This window comes from Lygodium microphyllum, chromosome 12, assembly GCF_053477565.2.
Source record: "Lygodium microphyllum isolate KBCC chromosome 12, Lygodium_microphyllum_v1.1.10, whole genome shotgun sequence".
Lineage (NCBI taxonomy): Eukaryota > Viridiplantae > Streptophyta > Polypodiopsida > Schizaeales > Lygodiaceae > Lygodium > Lygodium microphyllum.
This window is the reverse complement of record NC_141146.1, coordinates 121064603-121083314: the sequence shown is the minus strand read 5'-3', so window position 1 is coordinate 121083314 and position 18712 is coordinate 121064603. Positions and strand designations below refer to the sequence as shown.

At 40.3% G+C, this 18712-nt stretch overlaps 1 protein-coding gene across 1 annotated transcript in view; it reads right to left on the bottom strand.

Annotated features, from left to right (window-relative positions):
- The window catches only part of PWP2 (periodic tryptophan protein 2), a 55491-nt gene that overhangs the window by 16206 nt on the left and 20573 nt on the right, over positions 1-18712 (bottom strand). The window contains exons 2-4 of the mRNA XM_087689971.1: positions 13466-13717; positions 13281-13373; positions 1483-1854 (exon numbers count right to left, since the gene is read on the bottom strand). Coding sequence (XP_087546097.1) covers positions 1483-1854; positions 13281-13373; positions 13466-13717 — 717 coding nt within the window. The remainder of the gene's footprint in view (positions 1-1482; positions 1855-13280; positions 13374-13465; positions 13718-18712) is intronic.

Genomic DNA, 18712 nt, shown 5'->3' with positions numbered 1-18712 from the left:
AAAATTGTGTTTATAGCAGCAAACAGCAAGCTGAAATTTGAGTTTTCCACAACAGTGTGGTCTCCTCTTCAGTTAGAAACTCCATGTCCTCATGTAGGCGATAATACCATGTGAAAGTGTGCAACGGAAGAGAATCACTAACACGGAGAGAAAGGAGAGGAGAGGAGAAGAGAAGAAAAATCTGCACTCAACAATGAAGGAAAGCTGAATACAATGAGGACTAATCAGTCCCTGCACACAGTGCAAGGCTTCAGTGAGGGCACCGGATCAGGCTGAATAATGATGGTAGAACATGTGACGGTGACTTGAGGGTGACAGAGACAAAGAGTGTGCAGCTTGCTGTCCACGATGGAAACCGAGAAGACTGCAGCCACCTGACAGAGCACCTACTGAAGACAGAATGAATAATGACCAGCCAGCTGGGTTTATGCCTATATATAGCCAATTATGCCAAAAACTGGCTGACCACCATAAATAGAGGCCATAAATGCTGGCCCACCTGCTAAAACTGCTGATGTGGCTACAATAAATGCTGGCGCCTGATCAGAAAATGCTGACATGGCAGATCGCACCTATCTGGGGCTGATCGCAGCCATCTAGGACAGCATAGGTGCCAGACAAACACACAAAACTGGGAAGAAAACACAGTCAGAGCTCAAAATGTCCTTGTCAAAGGGCTCACAACCAGTAGATGACAGATTGACAAAATAAATGCAGGCTAACAGAACCTGCCTTATAGCTTACATTCATGCATCATCATCATACATAGCTTCGAACCATCTGCTATACCTGTTGCAAAATTTATCTTTTCTAGTCCAACCTTTTAAAGCAATCTAACTTGAATGATCCAGAGAAGAGACGAAGTCTGGTCCCAATGTTGAATGAAAACATCCTTTCAGAAATATCCAGTCAATTTGCCTCTTGATAACTTATGCCTTGCGGTTTGTCCAGTCTGTGCATGAGAATTTTCCAGTCTGATGCACATTCTCAATACTGATGTTGCCATCTGTTGGATGTTCATTATTGCTCTATACCATTAGCTGTTGTCTCAATGCATTTACTATTCCTACAAGCAAGTTCAGAAGCCACTCATGGTTTTTATTTCATAAAATTCAACCTTCAGGAAAAGCGTGATCAATACGGGACTGCTATCACCAGCATTCTTCAATGATACAGAATCATGTTTTAGGTTGACATGACTATTTCCCTGCTGAGACTACATCTAGACTTTGTATGCATGCTGCAAAACAAGCTTATGTTTCTATAACAAATTTGGCTATTCTAAATATCTTAAAAGATCATGGAGCAACACAGAGTGGCTCCCCCTAGCATATGACTACCAATGCTGAAAATTTAAATTACAAGTACGCTGAGTAAGTGGGGAAACCAATATCTTTGAGATACACCACACAAGAAATCAGAAATTGCGTAGCTTTAAACTAGCAGTGGTTGAAAACCAATAAAAGCTCAGAGAATATATACCTGTTCACCCACATCATACATACAGATATACTTGCTACTCCCTCCTGCAAGCAGATAGCTTCCATCTGCAGAATAGCAAATAGTTGTGAAGCACTTTCCTGAACTTGAATTTGCTGTGGTTCTCCTGTCACTCATCAACCTTCCCCCTGTTATGTCTCGTCTTCCCTCTATCATGCCCATTAGTTGTCCCTCTATTGGGTCCCAAAAATGTATCTGTCCATTTAGAGTTGTACAAGCAAGTTGTTTTCCATCAGGCCTGTACGCTACAGTAAGAACATCATGTGTGTGAGTGAATGTTTCTAGACCACCTTTGCCTTCAAAAACATCCCATATCCTGACAGTTTTGTCCCATGAAGATGAAGCAAGCATTTCCTGCACAAGATAATAAAAATTGGAAGTTCTTTGTTAGTATAAGATTCTTTGAAAACCCACTTCCTCCTCCTTCACTGCCTCCCCACCATGGCAGTGTCATCCCCACCCAAATCTATCTCCGAGCTATAAGAACTTATATTGGTCTTATCCAGAGCAATCTCTTGAAGGGGATTGAGGAAAAAAGGATGATACTAAGACAGATCTCTTGAGCATCGCACACAAAATTATCTAGGTATCTGTTGTAAAGAAACAAAAAAATGAATCTACATGTATATCACATATCTCTGAACTGGAAACCAAACTACTAAAATTGATCAAGAAATAAGACCACCTCACTAAATCCAGATAAAGCAGGGACCTACCGAGGAAGCTTGGTCTTGAGAGATTAGGACCCAATCCATTGAAAAGAAATTACTGGGTATCACAGATTAAAAAGTGCTGACAAGCCAAACAAAATACGTAGATGGAAATCAAGCTCCTCATTCTTGAAGACGAGAATCAAAGGAACATACAAGCTCTCGACATTTCGAGCTGATTCACAGAATTTATGCTGAGAACAATGGTTTCAACACAATTACCATTGTATAGAAGGTCAAAAAAAGTTCTACAAATGTTACCATGTGAACCTTTCTAGAAAGAAGGCCTATACAAAGAGGAGAAAAAGTAGCTCTTGAAGACGCCCGCCCGCCCGCCCGCCCCCCCCCCCCCGAGCATTGAGTAGCATCAAATGATCAAAGCCAACAATCGCATAGTTACCTGGAACAAGGAACGGAACCTCTTGGAGCATGGGGGACGACCAAGGTCAAGGAACGGGAATGGCACATGTCTTAAGTGCCCTAACTTGCCCCAAATGCCCAAAATATGCCCTGAATGCCCCAAATGGGCCCCAAATTACTCAATGCCACAAATTCCCAAATGTCCCTTTGATTGTCCCAATAGCCCTCAATGTTCCAAATTGCCCCAAATACCCCAAAATTGCCTAGATTATTCAAATAGCTCCAAATTGCCCCAATTTCCCTTCAAATTTAACAATATAAATGTGTTACTACCTTTTCTGAGGATATGGCTGAAACTGGATTGCAATTTGCAAGAGTTGGTGATGCATCGAACATGAACCTTGCATGAATTCATGATTGGCTTATGACATGTCTTGACGCTTTGACTCTTCAGCATGTGCAAGAGAGAGAGAGAGAGAGAGAGAGAGAGAGAGGGAGAGATGCATGCAAATTAGGCAATGGAGACAGATGAACATGTGGCAAGAGTGTCAATCAATCGTGACACAAACAAGAAGAAAAAATGGAAAAAAAATATCAAATTTTGGCCGACATGCTTGGAACAACCATTCCAAATAAAGAATGACAAGGGGAACGATAGAAAACAACAAGGAATAGGCTTGGGAATGGTAGGGAACATTCCCTAGCCATTTCACCTCCTATGAGGCTCTAGAACATGTTAGGCCATTCTTATAGGGTAGAACTGCTGTTACCTGTTTCTATGAACAATAGAATCACATATGCAAGCCTATATATATATATATATATATATATATATATATATATATATATATATATATATATATATATATATAGCAATGTCAGCACCACCAAAAATTAGGAAACATAAAAGGCATGGGGCCTAAAAGACCAATTGAGCTTTTTGCAATTTTAGGACTACTATGGGCCTTTGTATTTGTGGCAATATATTTCCACAAATCTTTGTGACTGTAGACTCTCGAATTAACAAACTAGGATTGGGCTAGAATTAGTAAACATTGGATATATGAGCTAAAAATTCATTACCCACAGATTAGCTCTTTAAAACAGCCCCCAAACGGTAAATTACCAAAATTTTCATTAAACAAGGAGCGATTCTAGAGAGTTTCTATCCCACATGCAAAACCCTAATTTGGGAGGATTCTTCCACATCTATAAATAGACAAGGTGCCCATCATTCAACCTAATCCTTGTCTTGTAGGTTTTAGCCATCAGCCCTCTTCCACTAGCTGTCCAATCCCCCCAACAACTACTACTTTTGATTCTGATGATCAGTCTCCTTCTTTCAAGGAAAAAGCGAGCGCTACATTCACACCCTCACAAAGACCCTCCTAGTAATTCTTGCCTAAAAGGAATAGGTTTGCACATTTTTCCAGTAACCAACCCATGCAAATGACAATTCTCGCTCAAAAGCCTAGGGTCTTGGACCCACACCCAAAATCACCTGACCCCAATTGTCCTCTACTCATACCAAAGCTAAATCCAATCCCTACTCCTAAACCAACATCAGCCCCTTCCAGTAGTGGTAGTGCCACTCCAAGGAGATTGAGAAGCGGTCTTCCCCAAGGAGGTAGCCAAGTTTCTCCAACCCCTAGTATTTGTGTTCATCAATGGTTGGCAAATAGTAAGGTGGATCCTTGATCTCCCCCTCGGTCACTGCCTCATAGCATCTTTGACTAGTTTGGCCATTACCTTTCTCTAGGCTAGTCTCTTAGGAGTCCTATGTCATCCTTAGGGACCTTAGGCTAGTTTCCTTTGGCTTAGCCATATTTTCTCAATCTTCCACTTCATTAACTCATTTATACACACTCATTGCATTGTTTTTTCATTTCGCTTTCATTTTCCATTTTGTTTTGCTTTGCAGCATCTCATTACTAACCTCTATTTTGTAGATTCTAATCTCTCTTGCAAGGTTTTGGTCTTTCAAAGTAGGGCTAACATGCAAGTTAGCACCATTTCTCCCTGGGCTAGAGACATACGATACGCACCATTCCTTTCGTAGTTTCATCTTCCTATGAGATTTGCTCTTCTACTAGCATGGAGGCTTCCCCTCCCGAGACGGATCATGTAGCATCTCTCTTGATGCTATCGTGGTGGTGACTTCTACCTTGCTCTTCTAGTTCGGATGCTTCATCCTAATCTTTAAGGTTCTCAACACCACACGAAGACCAACACCAAGCTCCTTTTTCTCCTTTGGTCTCAACATCCAAGGTTGAGAGAAAATTTCAACCCTTTCTTGGTATTATATGGGATGGACTTGTCTTCAACGTCAACCTTCCTCCCCTATTGCACCTTCTCCTTTGCATTGCATAATTTCATCATCTTTGTAAAGAACTCTTGGCCAAGTGAGTAATTTTCCATGTGGGACACTATGAGAGTGGCACCTACTGCATGCATATTCTCATCATGTAGCATACTACTATGCTTCTTATTGTGAAAAGCGCACTTGGGCAGATCGTGAGTTGTCTCCACAAGCAGTTCTTTACCACCATACCACCATCCTTCTTCATCCCTTTCCCTCATCATCGACACCCTCAAGCGGTTAGGTTAGCTTATTTGTTCTATGATGTGTTGAATCTAACCATCTCTTTTCATTCAACCCATGAGGCACAATTACTTAAAAGGTCGCAAACCATCTCTATTCTTTTGTTCTTTTTGAAGTTCAAAGTGGTTCCATCCGCCTTTGCAAGGCTTGGTAGACCACTAGGCAGCCGACAAGCATCTTTTGTCTGATGCCCTACCCTCTTTGGGGTTGACTACTTGGACTCCCTTGTTAAGATAACATTGCTTTTGTAGTCTTGGTAGCCCACTTGACAACTGATATGCACCCATTGTCTGATACGCTGGCTGCTTTGGGATGAGGCACCTTGGATTAAAAATTGACTTCAACTTTTCTTTTGATCCCTTTCTAGTTTCAGTTTTGGGCCTCAAAGGGGGCATTGAGGTTCATTAGCTACTAATTAGCTCTTTAAAGCAGCCCCGAAACAGTAAATTACCAAAAGTTTCATTTAGTGGTGAGCAGTTCTAGAAAGTTTGTGTCCCACATGCAAAACCCTGATTTGGGAGGATCCTTCCATATCTATAAATAAACAAGCTGCCTACCATTCAGCCTAATCTTTGTCTTGCATATTTCAGCCATTAACCCTCTTCCACTAACTGTCTAGTCCCCCAATGACTATTGCTACATGGTCTATAGCTACTGCCTACCATTCAGCCTAATCTTTGTCTTGCATAATTCAGCCATTAACCCTCTTCCACTAACTGTCTAGCCCCCAATGACTATTGCTACATAGTCTATAGCTATCCCCCAGCTTTCCGCTACTACTGGTAATCAATTGCCACCATCTTCAAGCGGTTCCATTGCTGAGTTTACCAACTCCAACCCCAGAGACTATTACATTCTGGTTTCCAACTTGTTGCCCTTCAATTTCCAACATCGGCCTAATTTGCATTTATATCTATATCATGTTGTTTTTGTTTTCAGCACCTTTTTTCATCAACCTCTACTCCGACTTGTGGTACTGCACTCAAGATTCATCTCTGGTGGATGACACATCGACACCTCCCTCAACCCACTCCCACAAGAGCCACTAGTTGTTGGGCAGTTCTACCCTTGAGCATCTTTACATTCTTTTCTTCATTTACAACATTGATTCATTCACTTTAGAGTTCTCTTTCTTCTCTATTCGTGTTTATGTTTTGCACTTTGGGTTTTGCGTTTTGTGTTTATTGTGTTACTATTTAAGTTATTGTGTTTCAATCATGTTCGTACATTCTATGTTTTCTCCGTGCAAACCCTTGCATATCTTCATAGTGTATGATGTGAATGATACCAACAAGATATAATCTTTTGAAAACAAATCTTATTTCAGTACTATGGAATCCAAATGTGCCTAGGAAAGGTTCTTGGGCTTTGTATATGTATCGTGTGTTCCAATGTATGTCTAGTACATGCAATTTTCCCTAAGTAGCCATGAGTTGATTTTCCAACTTTAGACAAGGAGTTAGCTTCCTTTCTTTTTCCATACATTTAAAAGCAACCAAAATAAACAAATAAAAACTTTGGACAAAGATTGTGTATACTGTCACTGGGAGATAGGATAGAATACCAAGTTGTTCGAAGAGTACAAGGAGGAGGAGATATGCTGTTCTCAAGATATGGAATTCCAGCACTTTCTGCTTCTTCTCTACGCGAACACTTTCTTCCTCTTCGATACGCACATATTCTAACATTATACAACTTCCAAGTAGTTATTCATACAAGCTTTGTAGAAGACTTTCCTTTGTCACATATATTTTGATATGAAAGTTGTCACGGAAACATGAAATTTTGAGATACTTTAATCTTGTTGATAGCATGTGATTAAGTTATTAATCAAATGTCCAAGGTTGTTTAGCACATATGATACACATGGTAGTTATTTCATGGTCTTGTACCTGGCGTGTACTAGGTAGTGTCCATTGTTAAATTTTGGCCTCCATCAATTTATTGGCAACTAATGTCAATGGTGACATTAGAGACTAGACATTGATGAATTAATTAATGCAAATCTAAGAGTCAATAACTGCTCAAGGATACTTGGAAGACAAATTGGCCAAGCCAATTTAATTATTTGATTGATGGAATTAATTTTTTTAACACTTAAATAATTATTAAATTAATTTTCAAAAATATTTTAAAAATTAATTTAATAAGCTGAATAATGCTGAAAAATGGGATTAAAAGATTGTCACTTCGCAAAATGTGCCCATGTAAGTGGAAAAAACGTTTTTAGAGGCTGAAGGGGTCTATTCCAACCATTGTGAAAGAGAAGGAGGCTGTTAGAGAGCAAGGAGAGACTATTGATGTGATTTGCAGAAGCCCTCTAGGAGTAGATGACAGCAACCCAAGGTCCTTCTGATGCAGATGACAATATACAAAAGGAGGCATCAATCTTTCTAGTGGTCCTAATCTGTAGGTGACAGCTTCCATGGTTGTTTGAGCAGGACAACAACACTTTTTTTCAACATTTCTTGCGATGAAACTTTGAAATTTCTCTCTCTACAATATTCTCTTTCATCCCCTAGCCATCTCTCATGTTATCTTAGCATTTTTCAGCAATTTGAGCCAAAGGAAGAGATTTTAGTCAATTTCAGCAATAGAAATTAGGATGTCACAATCACCTCGAGATGCATCCTCAAAATTGAAAGCATAGTTAAAAGCATAGGACTTAAATTCCAACAACTCAAATTGAGGAATTTTAGGAAGATTCAAGAGGCCAGCCAACCAATAATAGATATGGGACTAAATTTGTCTTTCAAAGAGCAAGGTGAAGACCAATCCCCAAGCAAACCAAGGGGCAGATTGGTTTGGAGGATTGTTGGTTAGTTTTCACAGCAAGTGACACTTGGATTAGCGGAGGAGATCAGAGGATCTTAGTTGTACTCCATCCATTTGCAATGTAAGATAAAGAAATACCACAAGGGGCACCAATTTTGGGGCCAATAGAGTGTCCAATGTCCAAGATTAAAGTGACAAAGTTTGCATTTTCAATTTACATGAATTTTATGCTTGCTATAATTAGTGCTTAATCAGGTTATTTACCACCGTGTCAGAGGAGGAAGGCTGGTTTCAAAAGTCCCTTACAAGGTTGCCTCGTAGTTTACATTTTGCCTTGGGATATTTGTCCCAAGGAGTCTTATTAATAGAATTTTTTTGAAAGATGACTCCGAAGAAGACGATGAAGCCAGAAGAAAATAGTTCTCCGTGAGCACGAGCGATCCGTTTCTCCTCCCAACCTCGCCTAGATAAGTGCTGGCACCTCTCTCTCCGTTTCCTCTGCCAGCCGTCCACTTTAGGTGAGTCCTACTATTCTTCGACTCTCTTACTCTCTAGGCTCCCCTTAACCCCGTTCGGGCGCCCAAGAGCCCGAACGGTCATCCTCGTGCATGTTCCCCTAGATTTACCTTAATGTCACTTTAATGTCACATTCAATATTTGTGACCTTAACGTTACATTAAATATCACTTTTAATGTCACATTAATGTCACATTTTTTTCTCTAGAAAAATAAAATAAAAATAGGAACCACATTTTTATCTTTTAAAATAGAAAAGCAAAGCATTATTTCAGCTGATAATTCAACAAGGAAAATGAATGTTTTCACTGGATTATTGGATCCAACAAGGTTTAGAGATGACCTATCATTTTTGGCTGAGGAAATGACACTGCCATCTAGGACACACGCAACCACATGCTGCTATCTAGCAGTTCTGCTTGGAGATGACATTGTCAGCAAACATGTGCATTGTCTACATCCATGTACATCTCTTGCTTGTCAGCCTAAATTTGAGTCAAACAGATATTGGGAGCTCTATCAATGTCTAGGTCTGTCTTTTATTCTCATATGTTAGTGTTCTTCATTTCAAGCACATTAAAGTGCATTTGCCACTTATCTCCTTGAGCTTCTTTACAATAACACGTGGTCAGTGGAGCGCATTTTGTTTTTGGCCACATGGGCAGCTTGATGGCCAGCTTCAACCATTGCCATCCTTTTGGCATCATGTCAGACCATTCACACATCCTATGCCACTTTAAAGGCAGTCCCATGCCCATACCTCCATCATTCAGATCATCAGATCATCCATCATTCCAGCAATCATCATTCTCCCACATCTTCCTCAGTCAGATCTTCTACCATTAATCTCACACCCTCACTAACACACCTCAGTAGTGTGCAAGGGCTGATTGTGTGTAGCCTTGTATAATTGTTTTTAGATCAGTGTTCCTTCTGTTCTTTTATATTTTATCTCTATTTTTCTCTCCTCCCAATGTCCCTCTTCTCTTGCACACTCTTATATGGTGCCATCATCAAACTAAGAAACAGAGTGTCCTGCTTCAATGTTTTCAGTCTGATTTGCTGCATTATGAATCTCCTGCAGCCTGCTGATTACCTCTTGGACCCCTAGCCGCAGTCAACAGTCTATTTTCTCCTTATGTCAGTTTAAAAAACACAGTTAATCTTCAAGCAGAGCAGGTAATTTTCCTCATTTAGCAGGTTGATTCGTGATTCTGCGATTTTTCTCCCCAAAATGCAGCTTACAGCCGGCCTTCCTCATAAAAAATACAAGCTGTCAGAGCCATGCTATTAGTCATTTCATCCATCCAGCAGGTGGCTGTCTTCCAGCAAGAGCAGCTCACACTAAAACGCAAACTTTGGAGAAAAATAACAAGTCATATTCAACTTTTTACATGTCGTTTTCATCATCCTGAGGCCATAGAAGTCAAACTGCAGAAAGAAGCAAAGAGCCATCCACCCCAAGAGGCAATCCCCCTAAAAATGCAAAACATTTTCTTGCTTTGTGCAGGTTATTTGGAGGATACACTTGGCAAACCAGTACAATTGGCAAGACCAAATGCTAAGGGTCTCCCAAAGAGACGGGATTTGTCACGAAGCCCACCAAGATCGACAAGATCGATGCAAAGACCATGATCATGTAGATCACGAGGATTGTTGTGAAGACTGCAGAGAAAGTGACACGAACAAGATGCAGGCCATGACCGACCACCCTCACATCAATATCCCTTAATAACTCCCATCTACTCTCATCTTTCTTGATCATCTGCATCTTCCAATCGATGGATGGCCATCATGGCACCACAAGCACAGGTGCCCATTCTTCCCCAACTACTAGAGAAAGACAACGTCAACGGCTCATAGCTCAAATTGCGCTCTATGGTTGTGCAAGACCAGGTATATTTTAGACACTTTCAACCTTTGTGACTTCATCACCCTCCCTACTCCCGTCCCTTGGTGAATCCAACAATTGGATCTATACTATATTCAGCAGTTTTATGGGATCAGCTCAATTCTCGAGCTAGGTCATTCTTCTTCATGAGCTTCTATACCGGTCCACATCTACCACATCCATTATGCCTCAAAGGTCTAGAACCCACTGTGTGGTCTTTAGTAGGTCAAGGCATAAACCCAAAGATCACATCTACCACATCCATTATGCCTCAAAGGTCTAGAACCCCTTAAGCCTCAAAGGTCTAGACCCCACTGTGTGCTCTTTAGTAGGTCAAGGCATAAACCCAAAGACCACATCTACCACATCCATTATGCCTCAAAGGCCGAGACCCCACTATGTGCTCTTTAGTATGTCAAGGCATAAACCCAAAGATCACTCTCAAGTTGAAACTACAATAGCATGCTGTCACAGATGCTTGACCATGAAGGATCACGTCACATTGCCCAAAAGCCAAGATTGGGGACCATGCAAAGACATGGACATTGTCTTTGCTGCTCAATACAGATGGCTGATTTATTAGCATCTCTCAAGAAATCTGCAACACTTAATAATCCAGGTAAACATTATAATAATCTGCACACCACAATGTCAAGCACATTGCTGCTTAACATAATAAAACATTCTATATCAGGAAAGCAATCCAGCCTAAGTAAACAATAGGGTAATGGACACACCAAAAACAATTACAATGCTTATACATCCTGATAAAGTGACAAGCTGTACGTGATACAAACCTAAACTAAATTCTCTGCAAACATGCCACATGACAACCACATATTTTACAATCTTTTATCCAAACGTAACATTCCCTGAGCTTAAGCAAAACCTGTGCTTCTAGAAAACCAGTTACTGAGCTCACACAGTCCCGTGCTTCAAAATGCAACCTTATGTTTCCAAAGATTGATGTCCAGGCTCTATAGTTTAAACTTAACATGCATGCCAAAAAATGCAAATTAGTGTGTTAAATAGGCCTCTATAGCAAAGACCTAGATTTTCCTATGATGAGGAAATGCTCAACAAAATAACAAGACTGGGCTTTCTTTGATCCTAAACCAAAATGCATATTTCTTTCACCCATTACCCACAACCAAAATATCCCAACCCTCCACACGACAGTGGCATGTTTGGATCACTCTAGCCAAGGCATGCCAAGATCACCTCCAGAGCCTATATAATACACCTATTGTTCCTATCACATAGATTTAATTGACATGACAGGGAAATACCAGAAAGTTGTGAACACTATGGATTTAAATTTTAACTATGCACATACAAGATTCAAGGAACATCACTACTATGCACACATGAGTTATATGTGTGAACATGGGCCAAGGCTAATTAGTTACAAAATTTATGCCAATTAATTTATGCTAAGGCCAAATAAGTTGGTATGTGGCAGGCATGCGTTAGCTTACTAAGGATTAAGATATAATCAATTTAAAAAGTAGTTGTGTCAGGAATATTATTCAATCAGCTATATAGTGTTCAGATTACTATAGCTAGGCAAGCCACATGCGAGTACAAAGCAGCAATTACTTGTTGAGAACTGGCACAAACTTGCCACACATTTGCCATGAGTCTATGGTAACCCAAATGTGTTCATCTATTGAGTTGAAGGGGATGCCACATGCAAAAATGCTTGTAACCACATCAAGTGTAATATCAAGTACCTTTTCTTTTTAAACATTGCCTTTAATCCTTCTTGTTACAATGCCTACATGTGTAGGAGGATTCTATACCAGCTGCATCCTACAAAGGTTCTTCTAATCAAAGCAATGGACCTCATGCATGCTAAATCCTAATTTTTAGGCACTCGAGCAATCACTATCAGCCATCTTTCAGTTACCTTGATGCAGATGGAGTGAATGCCAATTTTGTTCTTTCATATCAAACACGATTTAGTTAATATGCCAAATAATGATAACTCTGTTTAAAAGCTTACAGACATCAACTGAAAATGAAACTGAAATCAATACTCTCAAAACTGGCTGCAGCAGTGAGTAGCAACTGCATAACAAGAGCGGGAGGGGGGAGGGGGGGGGGGGGGGGGCGCGGTTTGGGTGGGGGAAGCCATAAAAGCGACTCATACTGCCAACTGATCTCTCCTCCTATTAAAAGGGGAAAAGTTTGTGTGGCCCCCAAACATGAAGGAAAGCTTCTTGGCACTCCCTCATCCTGCTTCAATCACCCTAAATCTCAGAGTGCTAACCCCCCAAGGAGTAAATGATGTCAAGCCATAAGACCAAGGTCAGGTGAAGTCCTGTCCTATTTGAATCCCTGTCTACATTTCACCACCCAATCATACCAAGCAGCAATTCTACTGATAAGTCCCCACTGTCGTTTCATGTTGCATTCAATCTTATTATGTTTCCCAGATATAATAACAAAAGACATACTACTTTTGTCTTTTTCAAAACATACAGCAAGATGCAAAAAGTGAGTGGCTTGACAAGACAAATGGGATGCACACATAAAATTCTATAGATATAAAAGACATGATAAGAACTCAACAGTAGCTCAGGAAGAACTAATCCAGGCTGACCTGAAGCAGCCTGTGATAATGACATCTTTTATATCTCTTTATCAAGGCATTGTTAAGAAATTGAAGAGCACATAACTGTTTTCAAATATAAAACCAAAAATCAAGCTGACAACATACTCCAAATTTTTCCTCTAAACTTGCAATTTCAATATTTAGGACAACTTGGAAAGAGAAAAGAACATCAATAACAGAGACTAATTTGTTAAGTAACTCATAAGAGCATATTCTGCCCACTTCAAACCTCTGAGGCTGTCAGAATCAGTTTACTTGATCGGCAGAGTTATGTGCTGTGAGATCTTCCTTACTATAAAGAACTCTTACATGCATTGGAGAGAATGTCAAGCCATGCACAGGGCCTTCATGTCCACTGAGAACATCCAACAGTCTTCCTGTCTTCATTGACCAAACATATATCTGTTCTCATGAAAACACTAGAGAAGTTCAGAGCTAGTAAAAATTTTGTTATAGCTGATAAAGAACCAAGAGAGAGTGGCACGGGATGCTACCTGAAAAGAATCAAGGGATCCTGCACAGATCACCTCACCACTTTGGTCAGCCGCCAATGAGACAAACTGTGCTGGAGTAGGTGTGGTGAAGGTGCGGAAGTTCCTATATCGCAACAAATCCCATGCGCGTACAGTGCCATCCAAAGATGCACTTAATACAGCATTGCTTCCTGGAAGAAAATGCACAGCTGTAACAGAATTGGTATGCTCTGCAAAAGTCACAAAGCAAAATCCCGAAGATGCATTCCAAACCTGTCAACCACTTAAAAAGACAGCCATAAGTGAAAATTCCTTTCTAGACTGTATGTGCACAGGCACACAAATAAGACTCACAAAGGGCACAAAAAGAGTATAAATACAAGGCAATTTTATACGCATTATTCTCTGTTTTTCCTACAATTTTTCTCCATGCACGTACAGTACACGGGCATGCACACCTTGTAAAGTGTATACGAGGTGCCTCACAAACCGGTACATGCAGGCTGATATGCTTGCAGTTTGCAGATTGCATTGTGGATAGCATGATCGAGGAGAGCAGCTGACTTGACAATTGATCCATGCTTATGATGTCTTCTAAAACCCTATGTGTCAACGAAATGAGAAATGTGAAAGAGCTTTAATAATTTCATTAAAATAGATGCCAAATTTTGGTACCACCAACTCTAGGCATGGCAAACATTGCACTAGCAATGGAGCCTTCAGAATATAAGGCCAGGCATGCAATGGACAACTACAAGCTATGTGCCACAAGGGCAAAGGCAAAGGATTAGGTTAAATGTGAAAACTTTCATTCAATTGAAAGTTTAGACCTTGGAATTAAGTTACATGAAAAATTTCGCCCAGTGAACAATTGTTAAAAGCATAGTATGAGGGAGGTTTAAAAATGAGGAATACCAAAATGGCACAAAATGAAGTTTTGGAGTTTTGGGCAGTTTTGGAAACACCGGGAGGAGTTTCAAATTTTAGCATTAAATCCATACATAGATACTATAGAATATCAATGCACATAACACTACTTGCTCAAATTTTATACAAAACTCCAAGCCAAAAGTTCAAACTTTTCACAATCAAGCCCAGTGGAAGGTTCGTACAATCCATTTTTGTGTGTGTTTGATTTTCTCTATATTGCTCCTTCAGTTATGTAGAAACCAACTATAAGTCACCATGGAGGCCTAGATTGGTACTAGTATGGTTTTGATGAGAACTCTATGTTCACAGATGTTCCACAAGGTAATCCTTCGTCCTCCATTTCATTCCAGTATGAGTTTGGTGCTTCCCATTCACCTTCACATTTTCCGCCCTTTCCTCCCACATTGAGTTCACATTTAGATTACTCTTCTTTCAATCTAGATCATTACTTTAGACCTACAATAGGTTCTCCAATCTTAGTGCACATTGTCATTGATGCACATCAAGGTGTTAGGTCATCACTAGACACTCAGAAGTATACCACTTTGCACCCTTGTACATCATTAGCAAGAATGCCACACCTTTAATATTGTGCCTTACACAAACCCACAAGTGCATTACTCTGTCCTTTGCTCCTGTTGTGTGGGGAATCCCCCTCCTGCACATTGTACCACCCACCTGGGTTGCTCAAACGCATGAATCCCCATCTTGTGTTGATAAGTCACCTCCTTTGAAGAAAAGGATGAGTAGAAAGAAATCACCTCCACATTTAGACCCAATTCCACCTTTCTTGATTGACCCTAAACACGAACAATGTTCCAATGCTGATGGTCAATCTCTTTCTTTGAATAAAAAAAGAAGTGGTACACTCACACCCTCACAAAGACCCTCCTTGCACTTCTTGCCTCAAAAGAATAGGTTTTGTACATTTTGTCAGAAACCAGGCCATGTAGATGATAATTGCTGCTCAAAGGCCAAGGGTCTTAGACCCACACCCAAAATCACCTCATCCCCAACTAAGGGTCTTCTACCCACACCAAAGCTGAATTCAATCCCCATTCCTAGATAAACTTCAACCCCTTTTAGGGGGTGATAGTGCCACTCCAAGGAGGTTGAGAGGGGGTCTTCCCCAAGGAGGTAGCGTGGTATCACCACCCCTAGATCTCCCGCTCAATCAGTGCCTCATAGCATCTCTGACTAGTATGGTCATTATATTCCCCTAGGCTAGTCTCTTAGGAGTCCTAGGTCATCCGTAGGAATCTTAGGCTAGTTTTCTTTAGGCTTAGCCATATTTTTGAAAGTCTTCCATTGCATTTTACACTCACTCAAGCTTTCTTTTAGCACAGCATCCAAAGAATCTCAATATGAAACATCTAATATATAGGTTTCCTTCTTGATCTTTTCATACCAAGTTTTGTATAGGCATATTACCAATCTTGTCTAGGTTGAAGGTTCATTTTTCAGTTATTGCCCTGGTAAGTATTGCCTCTATCAACATGGAGAAGGAGATAGTATCTTCTCTCTCAAGATCAAGCATCCATTTTTCCTTGTCTTGGTATCTATCTCTCTTTTCTTTCACTTGAGGTGTTTTTATCATTTAGCCATCATTTTTTACACATCTAGTTTATTTTTTCACGATAGGTGGACTATTGCCTTGGCAGTTGTGTCAAAAGTGGATGCAATGATGGAAACATGGAAACCTCAACCACGAACTGACATATCTACTAACACCCTCTCTCAAATTATGGGTGATTTGATATAATACAATATACAATAATACGGTCCCATCGTAAAACATACAACAAGGACCACTAGAGTAGAACCATGGATACCTAAGTAGTGGGCGTGCAAGCCACCACCAAGGTGCCTCAAAGAGAACCTAATATCAATGTCGATCATATCATCTCCTGAAAATAAAGAAGATTCATAACAGATCTCAATATCTGTCAATAATGTCTCATAGTACAGTCTATCAAAAATGCCTCTAAACATACATGACCATGGATTCCCCACCTTTGGCCAAAACCACCAAAGTGTCCCTTTGTGAGCTCGAACTAGGAGCCAAACCCGGCTCGCTATCAAAGAACCAGCTCAACATGAACCTAGATATCAATCCCAACCCAAGATTTGAACTTACCAGACTTCAATCGATGCATCAAGAAAACCCCTCTTGAGAACCTAGGCATTGGTATACATGTATAGATTAGGCTCTTCAATCCCATCGCACTACCCTCTCACACTTCCTCTCTGGCATTGGAGAGTTGTGAGCGATGACCGCATCATCTGTACTAGCAACTTGGATGGGAGACCCCTACAACCATTGCTGAGGCCACATAGCTTGTCACCAGGTGGTGATACTTTTTATAGTTGCTTTTTTTATTTACTTGTATAAATATTTTATTTTTATTTTCTTTTGTTAATGTTGCTTTTTACCCCCAGAGTTCTCTTGGAATAAATCGGAATCTTTGCATGGCCAAAAGAGGCAGCCATTGGGACAAATTGGACTAATGGTTTGTTTGAGCCTTAGGACCAGTTCCATATTGAATGGGCATTGAAGAATAGAATGCCAGTGGTTTGGGACTGTGTGCTTAGCCACTGGAGATGGTGCAGGACAATGAGCCTGGCCAAGACAGAAGCTGCACATGTGAGAATGCTCACGGAATAAAAGTCACCGTAAATGAGCCACATTACACTTTTTGATGTGGTCACAATGATAAAAGTTGCTCAGAACAACTTGAGGAATGCAAGGATCACCATCCCTAAAATTTAGGGAGTTACTATTTTTGGACCCCAGAATTTGTTCACGTCATTATCTTCGTTTTTGCACGAGGATTAATTCTCTGGTCTGTTCCGAGGTCAAATTTTGCATTGATCATGGAGAATTTTAAACTGGAAGATTTAAACGAAAAAATTATTACATCTATGTCATGTGGCACAAATTACCGAGAGAGAGAGAGAGAGAGAGAGCATTAAAAAAAACGTAATAGGCATAAGGGGTAGAGGGAAGAACGAAGTTTTGACGAGTTGAGGGTAGATTGTTGCAAGAAAATCAGCCATGAATAGTACTTCTACGTCTCTGACTCAAGTATGGAGGTAGAGCTTGCTCCCTCTGATCAACTCTCTCTTTATTCTCAGAGGAAATGCTTCGCATGATGGGCTGATTCCATCGAAGGTACAATTTTTTGTTTTCTCTGAAATTCTGCACATGAATCATTGAGTATTGGTCACAGAAAATGCAGGACATGCTAGATAGTAAGAACAGTGAATTCAGATATGTGCAGACTGTAATTCTGCACACGAATCATTGAGTTTTGGTCACATGCTCAACAGTAAGAACAGTGAATTATACACATGATGGACAATAAGAATAGTGTGCTAAACAGTAAGAACAATGAATTCTGCACATGCCGGACAATAAGAACACTGAATTCTGGACATGCTGGACAGTAAGAAAAGTAAATTCAGACATCTGCAGACTCCAATTCTGCATAGGAATCATTGAGTTTTGGTCACAGAAAATGCTTTCCTAAAAGGGATGTTGATCTGGACATGCTGTACTGTTCTTATACAACTGGGATTTACTCAGAAGAGATGAAAATCAACTATTCACAGGTTATGTATTTTGGAACATTATCATTTTTGTAATTTTCTATCTTTTAATTGAAAAAGAAATACCGAGAGGGGCACCGGTCTTCGGGGCCAATCTGGTGTTGAGCGAGGGAGTGAGGTCTTTGCTTATGTTTGTGTGTGTGTAAAGACCAAGTGTTAATTGAAGGAACTACCGCTTTATGTGAGTCATAGACCGGTTTCATAGCTGGAGCCTAAACTTGGACCTGGAGAAGAGAAAGACTCGCTAAGAGCCATCACCCTTTGTCACCGTCCACACCTACGCCTGCCATAAAGTTGCTAATATCATATAGTCCTTCTAGAGGTGTCCCTTCTTGCCAGAAGAATAGCATTGAGACTTCTTCTTCTTCCGCCAAATGGCACTCCTCTTTGAAACTGGAGCATCTAAAGCACCAAGAGATAGCATCCTCACAAAAACCCAAAGATAAATACAGCAAGTCTCCAACATAAAACTTGTAGATAAGAAAATAATGTCTGCATGCTAGCCATCAGAAGGAGATGTTGCACGAACCATGATAAGGGAGATATAGAGAAGATGAATACAAGGGATCTTCAAGGAGAAAAGTATGACAAAATTACAAAATCACAAGGATTGCACAAGTTTGAGTTAGTAAAGAAAGCACATAGAGAAAAAATCAACAATAACAAGAGTGTAGTGATGAGAACACGACAACCGAATGCACATGAATCCTTTCTAAAGCTGAGCAGTGT